General features: G+C 38.8%; 1 protein-coding gene across 2 annotated transcripts; it reads left to right on the forward strand.

The window, feature by feature from the left end:
- The first annotated feature begins 254 nt into the window (after window positions 1-254).
- On the forward strand, window positions 255-16,573 carry LOC121139135 (zinc finger protein 120-like). Of its 2 annotated transcripts, none has more exons than XM_040742198.1 (4): window positions 255-644; window positions 13,261-13,387; window positions 13,588-13,648; window positions 15,109-16,573. In XM_040742198.1, the coding sequence occupies exons 1-4, from the start codon at window positions 618-620 to the stop codon at window positions 15,995-15,997; spliced, it is 1,104 nt and encodes a 367-aa protein (XP_040598132.1). In that variant the 5' UTR covers window positions 255-617; the 3' UTR covers window positions 15,998-16,573. The 2 variants fall into 2 exon arrangements, with proteins under 2 accessions (XP_040598132.1, XP_040598133.1); XM_040742199.1 differs by lacking the exon at window positions 255-644 and adding an exon at window positions 3,619-3,802.
- Window positions 16,574-17,078: the final 505 nt, after the last annotated feature.

The following is a 17,078-nucleotide window of genomic DNA, read 5'->3' on the forward strand; positions in this document are numbered from 1 at the left end:
CAAAAAAAAAATCTCAATATATATTGCTCATTGAACATAACAGAGTGTGATCCAGGCAAGCTGGGGTTTTCGAATGTGATCCTATCTCAAACATGAAAACATAATTATTTTCAGCTGTATGTTCCTATATTTGATACACGTGATACTGTCTTTTTTTTTTGTTTTGTTGTTTCGAGACAGGGTTTCTCTGTGGCTTTGGAGGCTGTCCTGGAACCCACATTGTAGACCAGGGTGGCCTCGAACTCACAGATCCACCCTCCTCTGCCTCCCGAGTGCTGGGATTAAAGGCATGCACCACCAAAGCCCTGCATGATATTGACTTACAATGTAAAGTTAGCAAGGTCACCAATTGCAGCCTAAGGAAGCACTATTGGAATGCAAATCTCTGCAGATCTGGAAAAATTCTTTGGGTTTCTCACTGTAAGCACATTGTTACCTTAAGGGAGGTGCTGCTGTCACTTAGGCTTCACTAGCCAATCAGGACCATCACACAAACCTGCCAGTCAGGAGAATCCACCGCTCTTCCGGGTGCCATGTTGAATTCTTGGATTTGTAGTGGAGCACGACCAGTGGTTTTGTGAGCTGTGAGCACTGCTGCAGGGAGCTGTGAAGGAAGCATGGCCGAGTCGGGAAGACCTGACAAGGTGAGCTATGGGCTGTGGGACTCAGAAAGGAAGAAATTGTTGAGCCTTGAAAGCTGGTGTGTGAAGTCTTCCCTGGAAATGCATGTGGACCTATGGCTAGATTAGGTGTCCGGGGAAATCCCATGTGGTCCTTAGAACTCCCTGGATGCAGGTGGATGCCACTGAATATCTTCACTCTGTAAGCTGCACTATACACAGAGAGCTGTGTGTAGAAATATTTTTGCAGTCAAAGTCATCAAGTCCTGCTAGCTTTCTCCTTTAGAAAGCATATTTCTTTCATATGGAAAGATACCAGGTGACAACCATGTGAAAAGGAAACACACTGTTGTGTTGGGGCTGACCTGAGGAATCAAGGTCATCTGTGAGGCCCTCCTGTAATGAGAAGAAACACAGCTCCTTCTCAAACCCTGGAACAGGATTAGTAGTGCCTGAAACAGCCTGGGTCTTAGGCCTTGGGAGCTTTTCGTAAGAGCCTGATGCACTGAAAATGAAATAGATCTCCTTTTCTAACACCAGGATTGTTCTTGCAAGAGCTGGTTATGGTTTAGGGTCAGGACCTGTGTGGTGGGCTTGATTCACATCCTGAGAACCCAAGTCTTCCAACCACATGGAACTGTGATTATCAGTTCAAAAGCCACGGGGCTAAGTCAGTAATATTCTTGGGAAGCCCTGTGCTCCCTTGTGTAGCATTGATTGGTTGTCCTTCTGCTGAGTTGGTCCCACTGCGTGTCAGTTTCTGCTGACCTCATAGAAGTTCCCATTTCCCCTCTGGAAGTAGTGTACAACATGCTAACTTTTAAAGAAGCTTACCTGGCATGACACAAGCTTGTGTGAGACCTCCCCTACCCAGCTTTTATTTGTTTTTACCTTCTACTTTTCATCTCTCTCATCCCCTGGTGCTTGCCCTTAAGGACTGTGTCCCTGGAGAATGGCCCGCACTCTCAGGTCACTGGTGTACTTAAGGAATAATTCTTGGAGTATCTTTGGTATTTAAGTATCCCAACTACGTAAGTGGCTAGACTTGCAGTCTCCTGTCCCTATTTAAAGGTTTTACTTGAAGCCTTAACCTAAGAGACTTAAGGATGACAGCATATGTGCAGTGTAAATCTTTTCTAGGCTCTCTCCTCTTTGAGAATTAGTAAGAGAAGTATGCATGCTGTCAGTATAGAGATTTTTCTTCATTAATATCCTAAATTTTTGAGTAATTTCTCCTTGGAAATGTGTATTAATTCTAAAACTAGTGTACCTCCAGCCTTTTAGAAAAATGGCTTTGAGACAAGCTCTATTATGTCCACCTTGGTGACCTTAATCCCATTCTGTGGCTCTCCTGGTCAATGACATTGCTGTCCTATATTGCATCTTTAAAATTCTTAAATGACTGTGCTACTTCAGAGTTTTAAAATTACCCATTTGAGTCATGTATTCCTCTACCCATTGTAGTCTCAGGAAAAGGAATTGCAAGTGGACCATGATTTCTGCCTTCAGACAAGTCTAGGCACAATAATTCATTGTGTAAACTGCAGAGGGAAACATGGTAGGCAATCACCTGCTAGAGTCACCATTGTGAAAAGGGACATGATTGGCAGGCAGAAGTGATTTTGTAATTTCACAGCATGTATGAATTCATGCCATGCAAATGAAGACAAAACAGCTTAGTGGGTATACAGTGTGATAAGGTTGGCTAGAGCCATTGGATATTGAATCCCCATAGCAAACTCCCCTATGCATGTATGTTTAGTCCTGCTTGACACAGTTAAATCAACTCAGAGATTTGAAAAACAGACCATTGCCTGTGACTCTCTGTCAGATAAGAGATCATTCATAGTTTGATTCCTTTTCTCTCGATTGCTGCTAGTTTTTAATTCTGTTTGAGCAATATTCCCTGTATCTTAGGCTTACTTCACAACTATGTAATTGAGAATTGCTTTGAACACCTAACCCTGCCTCTGCTGGCCATTGCTGGGAAGGGAATCCTTACTGAGCCTTGAGTGGTCAGTAAGAAGGAAAAGAGATGAGTGGGTGAGTGTTCTCTAATCTCTCTGACTTGTATTGGGAAATTACAAATGAAGGGATGTGTGCAAGTACTTAACTCATTGAACAGCTTTGAACCTGGTGTACTGATGGTGCACAGAAAGGAAGAGGCAGCCAGCAAGGTGAGAGCTTTTCTGCTTTGACAATAATTAATATTAGCAGTGTGGAGTTATGTACTAAATTTTAGAGCATCAACAAATGTTCTGACCATTTCTTGGGGGCTACACACCAAAGCAATCAAGCTTCTGGATAGACAACTGACATTATGATGGAAACAAATTATTGCATTTACCCTAGTCCAACCAAAGAGGAAGGTCTGGGTAAAATGTTATGGCACTTTCTAACAAACTGTTATTTTCCTTGTTTAAGTTGCTCTGGTGGATAGAAATGGTATGAGTAATCTTTGGTATGCTATCATATAAATCCCTACTCTCTTGAGTGCATGACTGTGAAGCCTTTTAACTCACGAAAACAATTCTTGGAGATTTTATTTATATCAAGTACACAGTCATTTTCCTGCCTCCAAGTCCTACCACAACTCTTCCGTTGTTCTCATTCATGGCCTCTTTTAATTTTAACAACAGTTAAGCAATAACCACGGTTGTTGTTGGAATGCAACATCTGCTTATCTCTAAGACTTCACAGCTCTGGAACAATGGGTAGACTATGCTGAACCCTGAATAGGTAAAGGAATGTGCACACAAAGGATGCTGTGCCTTGGAAGAGGAACAGGAAGTGCTGTGGGGATACAAGAATTTCTAGTAAAACACCATGCCCTGCACTAGGGGTCTGTCTGCTGGGTTGGAAGGGCTGAGCTGGTAAGGCTGTGCTATCTGAGTCCCTTGATCTCTGATCATTCAGTAGGGGAGATGCTAATTCCCTGAGGCCCAGACAGCTGGGCCCTATCTACCATGTTACTCTGGGAAGGCTTAGCAATCAGGAGCACCAATGGAAGGTAACTTGCAGATTCTTTTTCGGGATCTCCTGTGATACACCTACAGGAAGCCGTGAGGGAAACCACAAACCATGTCTTGATGAGTATGTGTTCAGTGTCTTCACCCTCACAGAGTAGGAGGAGCTGTTGATAAGCTGTCACAGTTGATGGGACTGGAATAAACCACCAGACTGTGAGTGTTTTTGATTCATGTGGATTCCTTGCAGAGTGGGAGGTTCTATAGCACTGGTTATCAGAGTCTATGATGCATATAATATCACTGTCCAGTGTACACAAAGAGGCATCTCTTTTGGTGTACAATGGGAAGACAGATTGGAAACATGAAAATCTAGTTTGTAGAATTATGAATGTTCTATTCCACTTTCAGACTCATGCTTAAATGTTACAGGTAATTTAGTAATTGGTAGAAAGGGGTGATAGTGATCATCCTTCAGCAATACATGATCAGAATAATTTTTAAGTTTCTGCTACCAGCAGCTATAATGGCTTGATTCAGGGAAGCTCATTCAATTCCAGGGGAGAAAAAATGTTCTGAGATGCAGAGGTTTTTCAGGTGTGCATGGTGTTTGAGCAGGTAGAAAGGGAAGACTCCTCGTCACCTACCATAATCCATATGAAAGGAAATAGAGATAAAATTTTCCTTCTACACTGTTTTATGACTGGGCATTAGTAGGGCAGTGTTGGACTGAAATTATAAAGGGCTATGAGAACTTGTGGAGCTATAGCACAAGATCCCCTCCATTTGCAGAGAGCTCTTGAAATGGATCCCTTCAAATGTCAATAGCTGTAGGATCAGAAACATAACAATCTAAGGTTCACTTTGCATTAATTTGGGGAAGTTGCAAAGTCTGTGTATGTTTAATTTCTCTAAACAAAGAATATTATGTTGCTTCATAACATTGGGCAAGATCACTGTTTTCCTTGCTGAGTTTTCTTTGGTTTTTAAATTAAAGTTTAACAATACTTTTCTGCTTTTGTCTTTAGCTTTTTCTCCTAATTGCTTTCATTCTTTCACAAATATTGTACAAATTTTTTATTGTTATAACTTTGTCCTTAGTAAAGAAGTTAAAATGTGACATGTCATATATTTTCATAACCCTTTTACAAATTCTGAGGGTTTTCACTTTGCATATAGCTTTGCAGTCAGATATTCTGTTATAAATCATTGGGAGCCGGGCAGTTGTAGCCACGCCTTTAATCCCAGCACTTGGGAGGCAGAGGCAGGTGGATCCCTGAGTTTGAGGCTGGGCTGGCCCGACAGCCTCCAAAACATGCAGAGAAACCCTGTCTCGAAAAAACCAAAAAAAAAAAAATAGTTAAGTTGGTTTTTCGAGACAGGGTTTCTCTGTGGCTTTGGAGGCTGTCCTGGAACTAGCTCTTGTAGACCAGGCTGGCCTCGAACTCACAGAGATCCACCTGCCTCTGCCTCCCAAGTGCTGGGATTAAAGGCGTGCACCACTAACACCCGGTTTGAGGGGTATTGTCTAGATGGTAAAATAACCAGAATACACTCTAGCTTTGGATCCACACGGTCTACATGTGCTTCTAATATTCTCTTTTCTACCCATTCTAATTCTTTTTCAGCTTCAGCTGATAGTACTCATGGGCTCTTTAGGTCTCTATCTCCTTTAAAGCCATTTTCAGGTGTTTTATTTTTTATTTTTTTAAAGATTTATTTATTTATTACAGATACAGTTTGTCTACATGCCAGAAGAGAGCATGCACCAGACTGAATTGTAGATGGTTGTGAGCCACCATGTGGTTGCTGGGAATTAAACTCAGGACCTCTGGAAGAACAGTCAGTGCTCTTAACCTCTGAGCCATCTCTCCAGCCCCTTTTCAGGTGTTTTAAATCATGCCCTTATCACCGATAATTGTCTGTAACTGAAAGATTTCTCCTAATAGTTTTTGAAGATCATTAAGAGTCCGGTAATGATCTCTTCTGAGCTGTACTTTCTGCGGTCTAATTTTCTGAGTGTCTATTTTATAACCTAAATAGTTAATAGATTCTCCTCTTTGTATTTTTTCTGGGGCAATTTGTAATCCCCAGTGAGGCAAAGTTTATTTTACTGCTTCAAATATCTTTTCCAAAGTATCCTTATTTGAATCAGACAGTAATATGTCATTCATATAATGATATATTAATAAATGTGGAAATATTTTATGAATTATTTCTAGTGGTTTATTCACAAAAGAGTGACACAAAGTTGGGCTATTTAACATGCCTTGAGGTAGTACCTTCCACTGGAATCTCTGTACCAGTCAGGAACTATTATAGGTAGGTACCGTGAAGGCAAACTTTTCTCTGTCATTTTCTTGTAACGGTATGGTGAAGAAGCAATCTTTTAAGTCTATAACTATAATTGGCCAATCCTTAGGTATTAGAGAAGGTAATGGCATACCAGGTTGTAGAGACCCCATAGGCTGAATTACCTTGTTGATGGCTCTAAGATCACTAACCATTCTCCACTTACCAGACTTCTTCTCCTCCTAATCTTTTGGGGATGTTGAGAAAATTTGGGATTATAATCAAGTCCTGACAGGAGTATTCTGTGTGCCTGCATCATCTCAGCCAATCACATTGAAGATGTTCTGGATGCAGACCTCAGAGGAAACTGCAACGAAGATGCTCTGAGATACTGGAACATCTGGGACATCATCTGTCCTCATAGGTGATTTCTCAGGTGATCTTCCTTTATGAAACCTGACTATTCTTAAGGTGGAATTAATCCACAGTCTCTCATTTCCTATGGAAATAAAAGTCAAACCTCTTTCCGAATCTAACATATGTTTTGACATCTATTTTGAAGTCAGAACATTTCTAAGATATTTGGGGGGGGGTTAATCCAGTAGCATTTACACTCAGAAGTCTCCTAGTAGTTATTGTTCACACATTAGCATTCAGACATTTTAAAGACAACACAATAATATAAATCCAGACTCCCTGTATTTTCTATCTTTATGTGACTTATTATTTTTTATTACTCTATTTTTATGACTTTCTCCAGACCCTATCCTTAAGTCACATAAGGTACAGATGAAGCGATTGCTATTCAATGCAAAGACATTTTGCTAGTCTTATGGTTTGGTTTGGTTTGGTTTGGTTTTTAAATTAAGTTTTCTCTGCATAGAACTGGCTGACCTGAATGTAGCTCTACAAACCAGGCTGGCCTCAACTCAGAGATCCTCCTGACTCTGTCTCCCAAGGAATAGCAATAAAGGTGAGGCCAACATGTCTGGATTCATTTGGTTTTATATTATGGACTGATGAGCCTTGAAAGTAGGATTTTGAGTGTGTGTCAATCATATAGTTTTGTGCTGAGCTTCACTCACATCTTGAATATTGGAATATGACAAAGGGTATCATCCCATTTCTCAGAATGGCATGTATTTATATAAGTAATAGTAGCTGGGCCTTCTGATTCATTGGAATGCAGTGTGTGACATTATCCCTGTCTTTTGTGTTTGATTAGAAATTTTTTGAATAAGTGAGAGTTTGGTCTGAATGCATGAATATTTACCACATGTGTACCTGTTCCACACAGTAGTCAGAAGATGTGCTCAGAACTCCTGATCTTGGAGTAATGGATAGCAAGCACCCATGTGAGTGCTTTTAGCTGAGCCCCTATCTATAAGATCAGTAAGAGGTTTTAACTGTTGAGGTATTGCTCCTGTACTTTGCTGTTAATTTCAGAAACGTTTTCATTTCATTCATTTTCAACTTTTCACTAGGACATTTCAGGTTTCTGGTAGATGAATACAGAACAGAATTTATAACTCTGTATAGGAACTTCATTACGCATCCCTTGAGTTCTTTCTACCTAGAATATTTGTTTGATTGACTTTGCATGGTAGGCAGGGTCTTAATATGTATCCCTTGCTGTCCTGAAACTCCTTTCATAGACCATGCTGGCATCTAAGACAATGAGATATGTAAATGGGTTTTTCCTATCCCAACCTCTCACTCAGAAATAACCAGCATGGAATCATAAAATTATTTATCGATGCTCTACTGATAGTTCAGGCTTGTTATTAGCTAATTCTTACATTTACATTTCTCATATTTCTGATCTATCTTTGCCATGTGACTTGGTAACTTTTCTCAGTACAGCATGCCCATCTTGCTTCTTTCTGTGTCTCTGGTGACTTTCCTCTGACTGCAAATCTGCCTTCTTCCCCCCAACATCCTCTCAGTCTGTTTTTCCTGCTTAACGTCATCCTGTCCAGCTAAGGCCAGTAAGGTCTTTAATACCTAATAAGAGTTAAACATATTTATAGTGTACAAAAAAAGACTGTTTCTCAGCATTTCTTCCTTGTTATCTAAGTAAAAAGAAGGTTTTACTTTTAGCATAGTACAACTATATAAAACAGAAACAATTAAATAATCATTAAATTTACAACATCTAGTCCATTTGTATTTGGCAAAATTAGGGTAAGTACTTTATTATCTACTTATTTTTGCGAGTTCAAAGTTTTGTGCCTAATTTACTTTCTGTTATAATCAAGGAAAATTATAACTATCTGATGTCCATTGAAGACCCCAGAATGGTGTTAAATTACCTAACGACAGAGAGATCTGGCTATGTAGACACTTACCCTAGGTTCTTCTGTGATGTTGAGGAATCAAACTTCGACTTACAAACCTAAAATATCCAAGAGACTTTTTTTTTTAGATGCAGGGCTGCCCTACCCTGTCTTGGCAACATTCATCAGTTGCTTTAACTTCGTGTCCTGCTTGTGCAGTTTGGATATCATATTATTAGCAGTTGAGACTAGGGCAGTTTCCTGTCTAAATGGCCAGCTTTCTTCATGAAGAAAGAGAACTCGCTGAACAGTGATGACACATGCCTTTAATCGAAGCATAAGGAGGCATAGACAGGTAGATCTCTCTTAGTTAGAGACCAGTATGGTCAACAGTTTCCAAAGGTATAGAGAAACCCTATCTTGAGAAAGAGAGAGAGAGGTCCACATGGAGTTTTTTCAGTGGCCATCATTCTCTTTTGAAGTAAATTGGTTTCACCACTAGCACACATGTCTCATGTTGAGAAAAGTGTAAGAACATTTTAAATGTCATATTCCCTTAGTCTCTGAAGGGTTTGAATATTATCACAAATATATCTCTGTATGATCTTGAAAAATCCTGGAGTATGTATTTCTTTTTTTTGTTTTGTTTTTGGATTTTCGAGACAGGGTATCTCTGTAGCTTTGGAGGCTGTCCTGGAACTCACTTTGTAGACCAGGCTGGCCTCGACCTCACAGAGATCCGCATGCCTCTGCCTCCAGAGTGCTGGGATTAAAGGCGTGTGCCACCAATGCCCGGCCCCTATGTATTTCTTTTTTATCCAAATAGCTTTTGAGAAATAAAGCTTCATATTGTATAACTAAACAAGCAGTACACATAGAGCTATATAGGTAATACCTTAAGCAAAACTAGAAGAGGAAAATAAACAAATTGGTATCAATTTACAAAATATCTTTTTTCCCTCATTATATGTTTTATTTACATTAGAAACATGAATGCTTCACATGTCAATCAAAGCTCCCTCTCACACCCCTCCTCCCTTGTCCCTCCACCAGAACCCCTGAAAACCCCCACCCAATCCCCATAGCATTCCCCAGGGAGGGTGAGGCCCTCCTTGGGTGTTGTCCAGAGTCAGTCATTTCATTTAGGACAGGACCTAGGCCCTTCCCCATGTGTCCAGGCTATGAGAGTGCATCCCTCTATTTGGAATGGGCTCCCAAAGTACCATGGAATGTACTCCATGGTAAACACTGATCTACTATCCAAGGCCCCAGTGATTTCTGTGGCCTCCTCCCTGGCACTACATTCATGGAGTCTGGATCAGTCTCCTGTTGGTCTCTTAGCCATCAGTCTGGGGTTCAAGGGCTCCTCCTTGTCCAGTCAGCTGTCTTTGTGGGTTTCACCAGCACAGTCTTGACCCCTTTGCTCGTCACTCCTCCATCTCTGTCACTGGGTTCCTGCAGGTCAGCTCAGTGTTTAGCTGTGGGTATCTGTCTCTGCTTCCAACTGTCACAGAATGAAGGTTCTAGGCAGTCATCAACCTTATCATCAAGGAGGGGCTATTAATGTAGTCTTTCCACTATTGCTTAGTTTGCCAGTTGGTGTTATCCTTGTACATCGCTGGAAATCTCTCCTCAAGCCTATAAGGACTCGATCTATTATGGTATCTCTCATCCTGCTCTCCTCTATTCCTACGTCGACTCAACCTTCCTGCTCCCCCATGCCTTCTTCTCCCCTCCGCTTATCCTCCTCTCTTTTTCCTGGTTCCCTCTCCACTCTCCTGATGTTCCCAATCTGCTCAGGAGATCTTGGCTCATTACATTTCTCAGGGGCATCATACATCTCTCTTGGGAACCTCCCTATTTCTCAGACTCCTGGCACTGGGATTATAGGCTGACACTTCCCTGATCCATATCTGAAATCCATAAATGAGTGAGTACATACCATGTTTATCTTTTTGTGACTGGGTTACCTCACTCAGAATGGTTTCTTCTAGTGCCATCCATTTGTCTTCAAATTTCAAGATTCTATTATTTTTTTCTGATGAGTAGTACTCCATTGTGTAAATGCACATATAATGCTGCTATGAATATAGTGGAACAGACATCCTTGATGTGTGACTGGGTATCTTTTCCTAAGAGTAGTATTGCAGGGTCTTGTGGTAGACTGAGTTCCATTTTCCTGAGGAATCTCCATACCGATTTCCAAAGTGTCTGTACAAGTTTGCACTCCTACCAGCAATGGACGAGTGTTCCCCTTTCTCCACATCCTCTCCAGCACAAACTGTCATTAGTGTTCTTGATTTTAGCCGTTCTGTGATATCTCAAGAGTTGTTTTGATTTGCATTTCCCTAATAGCTAAGGATGTTGAGCATCCTCTTAAGTGTCTCTCAGCCATTTTAGACTCCTCTATTGAGAATTCTCTATTTAGTTGAATCACCACTTTTTAATTGGATCCTTTGGTGTTTTGGAGACTTGTTAAGTCTGAATGGATCAAAGACCTCAACATAAATCCAGGCACACTGAACCTGTTAGAAGAGAAAGTGGGAGGTACCCTTGAAGAAATTGTTACCGGAGACTGCTTCATGAACATAACACTAGTAGCACAAACTCTGAGATCAACAATTAATAAGAGGGACCTCCTGAATCTGAGAAGCTTCTGTAAGGCAAAGGACACAATCAGCAAGACAAAAAGGCAGCCCACAGATTGGGAAAAGATATTCACTAACCCCACATCTGAAAGAGGCCTGATCTCCAAAATTTACAAAATATCTTTTTAAAAAGTAGAAATGTATGCAGTATAAGAAAAATAACCTTCAATTTGTATCAATTTGCAAACATCATTTTACCAATGTAAAAAAATTTAAGGTTAAAAGTTGTCATTAGATTAAAATACATTGAATAATCGACGCATTTATCTCATCATTTTTGTAACATATCCCCCTTTTTTTCCTTTGGAAAGAAATCCCTGAATTTAATATCCATTGTTTATATTTTTTTCTTCACCATTAACCACTAACAATTTGTAGCCATCCTCCCTTAAATGATAATAAGCATCCGTAAACTATTCCTTTGAGAAGGTGGACATCATTCTATAGGGTAGGTACTGTTGTTTGGGTCCATTGACATCTTTGGGGAAACATTGAAAAAATTCAGGATAAATTTTAGGTTTGGGCTGGGGTACATTGTGAGGGTGGACTGATGGGTAATGTCTTCTGTATATATATTTTCCTCATTAGTTTACGAATAAAATACAGATTGGCTGATTGACCAGAAAGGAAGTGATGTAGTTGGGCAGAAGCAGGATATAAGCAGGGACACACAGGAAATCACTCTCTTCTCTGTGAAGATGCTGAGCAGTCATCATGCAGCAGGCAAAGGTATTGCAGGTCTGGCCCAGTAAACCAAGACCATGTGGAAGTACATGGATTAATAGAAGGGTTAAATAATTAAGGCAGAGCTAGCCAAACAAGAAGCCCTCCAACTGCCAACAATGATATAATTGGTATAGTGTCTGTGTGTTCATTTGGAACTGGCATATCTGTAGGACCAGTTTGCTGGGGCAGAAGACTCATGCTTTCAGGGGACCCTCCTTGTGAGTAGCCCTGAACCTGGTTTGGAAGTAGAACTTATGAACTACAACAGAGGCATTATGTCTGTAGCCAGGATTTCAGGGTCTTCCATGATATCTGAATTTTTAAAACCAGGAATGAATTCATTGTCTCTCCTCTTCTGTAAAATTAAAAGCATAACTTCTGCCCCAAAGAGGTATACATTTGACTTAAGTTTTGTGTTATGTATATTTCTGAAATATGCAGGCTGGCTGATTCTATTGGCTTTCTTTATCCAGTGTCTCTTAGCAGCCAGATAATTTAAATAGAATGCAATAACACATAGGATCCAGACTCTGTGTATTTCCCAACATTTATTGTTTTTTTCCTTTATATTACTTACACTCTTTTTAAGGATTTCATCATTTTAAAACTATAAATTTTTTAACTGTTCTTCCTCTTTGCTTTCACGAGCCTATGTATATTTTTAAACACACTCTAACCTGTTTAGAATTTTTTTTCTCTCTTGTCAGTCTTTCTTTACTGCATATCTGTAAACTCTTTCTGGCCTAATAAGAACAATTGTAACATGATAAGCCAGCCCTCTGGTGGTGTAGCTTAGCTTAGTGCATGGCTGTAGTGCAAGGTGACTGGTGGCTGGGTCTTCCACAGGCAGCTGCTGGAAGCTTTTTTTCAATACTGTGGCTGGCATGAGAAACATGAGACTAGGAAGCCAAGCTCCGCAATGTTTCTGTGAGTTTAGACACCTCTTTAAATATTTGTTCGGTCTTGTGTGGAAATTCCAGTCCTTTGGAATGCAACTTGTAGGTGGAGGTTTCCTATCCCTTTTGCCCACTCCAAAATAACAATACAGAATCTTAGTATTATTTATAAATGCATGACCAATAACTCAGACTTGTTACTAGTTAGCTCTTTCATTTCAATTACCCCATATATCTTATCGATGCTTTGCCATGTGACTTGGTAACTTTTCTAAGCATGTCCATCTTATTCTCTGTGTCTCTCCACTGCCCTTCTTCCCCCCCAGCATCCTCTTGGTATGGTTTTGCCCCTAGCCTTCTGCTCAGTTATAAGCCAGTGAGCGCTTTATTACCCAATAAGAGTAATACATATTCACAGTGTACAAAAAGATTGTTCCACAGCAGAAATACACCTGCCTAAGCCTCCTGAGTGCTGGGATTAAAGACAAGAACCAAAATAACCACCTCATCCATCTTTTTTCTAGTTAGTAGTTGTTCATATGACATCTCTAATATGTTATCAGTATTATTGACCTTCTTACTTGTCATTCTTCTTACGTCTGTTAATATACATTTCTCTTGAAAGGCTATATTCTGTTCAAAATATGTAGAAATAACAGAGGTGGGTATCAATATTCAGTTTCCTTCTAAAATGATGTGGTGATTGCATTAGAACTTCTGTCATGGAATACTTGTGAGACTCATCAGAAGTATATGGATATATTTTTAAAGAAGTATCTATTCACAGTGTTGTCAGTGTCATGCTTTTTGTTATACATATATATGGGATATTTTAGAATACAGTGACTTATGATGATGTGCATGTAAATTTCACATCGGACGAGTGGGCTTTGCTGAATCCTTCTCAGAAGAATCTCTACAAAGAAGTGATGCTGGATACCTACAGGAACCTCACTGACATAGGTAAGGCAATGAATTAAATTTCACTTTTTGATTAAGAGGACAATTCTTTCTTTGTAATTGACTCTTTTGTATTTTTGATTGAGAAAGAGGAAGAATGTTGTGAATAAATCAGTCATAGTTATGAGGTTCAATGAAGGTAATATTTTACATTTTGCATAATAACTGAAATGTTTCATATATTTTCTGGTATTATAACTTAGGCTACATTTGGCAAGACAATAATATTGAAGAAGCTGATCAAATACCTACACAATATGGAAGGTAATTTTCATGTGTACCCTCAGATAAATGTGCCTCTAAAGCAATAGTGTAAACAAGCTCAGCTGTATTTATTTACACTTTATTGATAACTATATCAGCATCAAACTATGTGCTTCAATGTAAGGTTGTAAATTTGTAATTGAAATGCATTCCACATAGAAAGAAGACAAGGAATAAATATCTTATCTGATATAACAATATGAATTATAGTCCTGTGCGAGCTGTGCCCTAGCATTTCCAATGAATTTAGTTTCATAGTACAAAGATATTTCAATGTGTACTCATGTTTGATAGGTAATTCACATATGTTCAATATTTTCTAATAAGTAAATAGTCAAGAGTAAAGAAAAGAAAATAGTCGAGTAATGTTAGTATTATTCATATACATTTATTGACTTTGCTAAGTTTATATGGATATGCACAGAAGCAACATATCTCTCCCAGATTAAGTAAAAAATGAAGTAGTCTCCATTTAGAGTTTACTTTCTGAATGTGATAAAAGTTTATAATTAATTGGTTTTTCATCTTCATTGGGAATGCATCAACAAACTCATATTGCAGAAAAGCCCTATGCATACTAGGAATGTGAAAATTATTTTGATTATCCTGGTTGATGTTGCAAAAGCTATATGATTCAGTATAGAAAAATTTATGAAAGCAATCAGTGTAGTGAAGTTTGAGTTCTTCCTGTTCTCTTAATATATGTGAAAAACCTCATAGAAAAGGAATGCTTTATGGGTGAGTATCAATTTTGAGTTTCTCTTGCTGTGAACAGACACTAAGACCATGGTGACTCTTATAAACAAGAGCATTTGATTGGGACTGACTTAGAGTTTCAAAGAGTTAGTCCATTATTATGGCAGGAAACATGGTGGCATGCAGACATAAGTGGTGCTCAAGAGGAAAATGAGTTCTGCCTCTTTATCTGCCGACAGCAGAAAGAGACTGGGCATAGCTAGAACATATAAAACTTCAAAGTCCGCAGGGCGGTGGTGGTGCACATCTTTAATCCCAGCACTCAGGAGGCAGAGCCAGGCGGATCTCTGTGAGTTCGAGGCCAGGCTGGACCGACAGCCTCAAACAATACAGAGAAACCCTGTCTCGTAAAACCAAAAAAAAAAAAAAAAAAAAACTTCCTCCATCAAGGTCATTGTTTCTCAAAGTTACGTATTCTAATGGTGGCACTAACTATCAGCCAGGCATTCCAACACATGAGACAATGGGGACTATAGCTATTCCAATACCACAGTGAACTGTGTTAATAAAGACCCCCCACTAACACAGGCATCTTTACAGATACAAAACTTTCCATAATGAAGGGGAACACTGTGGATGCAAAGTGAAAACCTTACAATTTCTCTTTATAAGTAGATCAAATTATGAAATGGATTTTTATGGTTAAATGATTAGTCAGTGTGATAAACATGGTAAAGCATTTCCATTAACAATTATCTTCACAGGTATGAAAAAATTCATACTGAAGAAGAATCCTCTCAGCATATTAAGTGTGGTAAAGCCTTTGTACATCACAGTTATCTACGAATGCAGAAAAGAACACATACTAGAGAAAAATCTTTTGAATGTACTCAGTGTGGTAAAGTCTTTGTAAGTCACACTTATCTCCAAATACATGAAAGAATGCACACCCGAGAGAAACCTTACAAATGTAATCAGTGTGATAAAGGTTTTTCACACTGCAGTAGTCTTCAAGACCATAAAAGAACACATGCTGGAGAGAAACCATACGAATGTATTCATTGTGGTAAAGCCTTTGCATACCAAAGTAGTCTTCAAGACCATAAAAGAACACATACTGGAGAGAAGCCCTATGAATGTACTCTATGTGGTAAATGCTTTGCACAGCACAGTTATCTTCAACATCATAAAAAAATACATATTGGAGAGAAACCCTACCAATGCAATCCATGTGATAAAGCCTTTGCACAACAGAGTAATCTCCAAGTACATGAAAGAATGCATGCTGGAGAGAAACATTACAAATGTAATCAATGTCGTAAAGCCTTTGTCTATTACAAAAATCTCCAAATTCATGAAAGGAGACATACTGGAGAGAAGCCATACAAATGTGATCAATGTGATAAAGCTTTTGCATACCACTGTAGTCTTCAACATCATAAAATAACACATACTAGAGATAAACCCTACATATGTAACCAATGTGATAAAGCCTTTGCACGTCATGGTAACCTTCAACAGCATAAAAGAACACATACTGGAGAGAAACCCTACAAATGTGATCAATGTGATAAAGATTTTGCACACCGCAGTAGTCTTCAACGCCATAAAAGAACACATACTGGAGGGAAACCCTATAAATGTAATCAATGAGGGAAAGGCTTTTTGTCACAGCATTCTCTTCTAAGGCATAAAAAAAGTTATTCTGGGGAGAAAATGAATTAATGTAATTAAGGTAACCAATGTAATCAATGTGACAAAACCTTTATGAAACAGACTTGTCTCTGACTATATAAAAGTAGACATGCTGGATCTAAACATTGTGGTACAGCCTTTGCATGTAGCAGTAATTTTTGAAATCAGGAGAAAAATGAAACTTCAAAGAAACCCGTTATGTAGTAAGCATGGTATTGTAAAGTTCATGGTAGTTTTTATACAAGAATATTACCTGTAATGTTTAATCAATCTGTTAAAACATTTGCATGTAATAATAATCTTTAAGGACATAAAGTAAACATTGAAGGCAGTATGAGTACCATATCTTTTGTAAGATCATTAGCGAATGCAATACATTCACTTATACAAAATTAGTTACTCTGTAGAAAAAAATCTGAAACGTGTCAACATTCTATTCATTCATGATGCTGTCATTCTTTGTTTTGTTTGTACCTGCAAATTGATATGGGCAAAAGCCTCTAAATGTAAAACAATAAACTTTATGATTTCACACTTCTCTTCAATTACATGAAATAACTTATTTCCATGTTTAAAAGATAATGGATGTGTATCAGTGTCTTTTCTGTTTTTGTGGTAAGAATAATGTCTAAGGCAGCTTATAAAAGATTTTTAAATGGCTTATGATTACATCAGATACATGATCACCATGAAAATGGCTTGGCAAGAAGTTTCAGACATGGCGGCTAAAGTAGGAAGTTTCGAGCTCACATCCTCAACCTGCAGCATGAAATAGAGGATGGGTACTGGAAATGGTGTGTGGATATAAGCTCTCAAGGCCAACCGCAGTGACATATTTTCTCCAGCAGGATAGCGTTTTCTAAATCTCCCCAGATGATACCACCTACTTAATATTGCTTTCCATGGCTTCAAGCCTTACAGTTTGATTTCTGTTTTACAATGCGATTCATGATGAGAAAAACTTTGCCTTTAGATGCCTCAACATGCGGGTTAAAGGAATGAACACTTATATGAGAAAAACATTCATGAGTGCAAATTT

Source organism: Mesocricetus auratus, unplaced genomic scaffold, assembly GCF_017639785.1.
Source record: "Mesocricetus auratus isolate SY011 unplaced genomic scaffold, BCM_Maur_2.0 Super-Scaffold_6731, whole genome shotgun sequence".
NCBI classification, from domain to species: domain Eukaryota; kingdom Metazoa; phylum Chordata; class Mammalia; order Rodentia; family Cricetidae; genus Mesocricetus; species Mesocricetus auratus.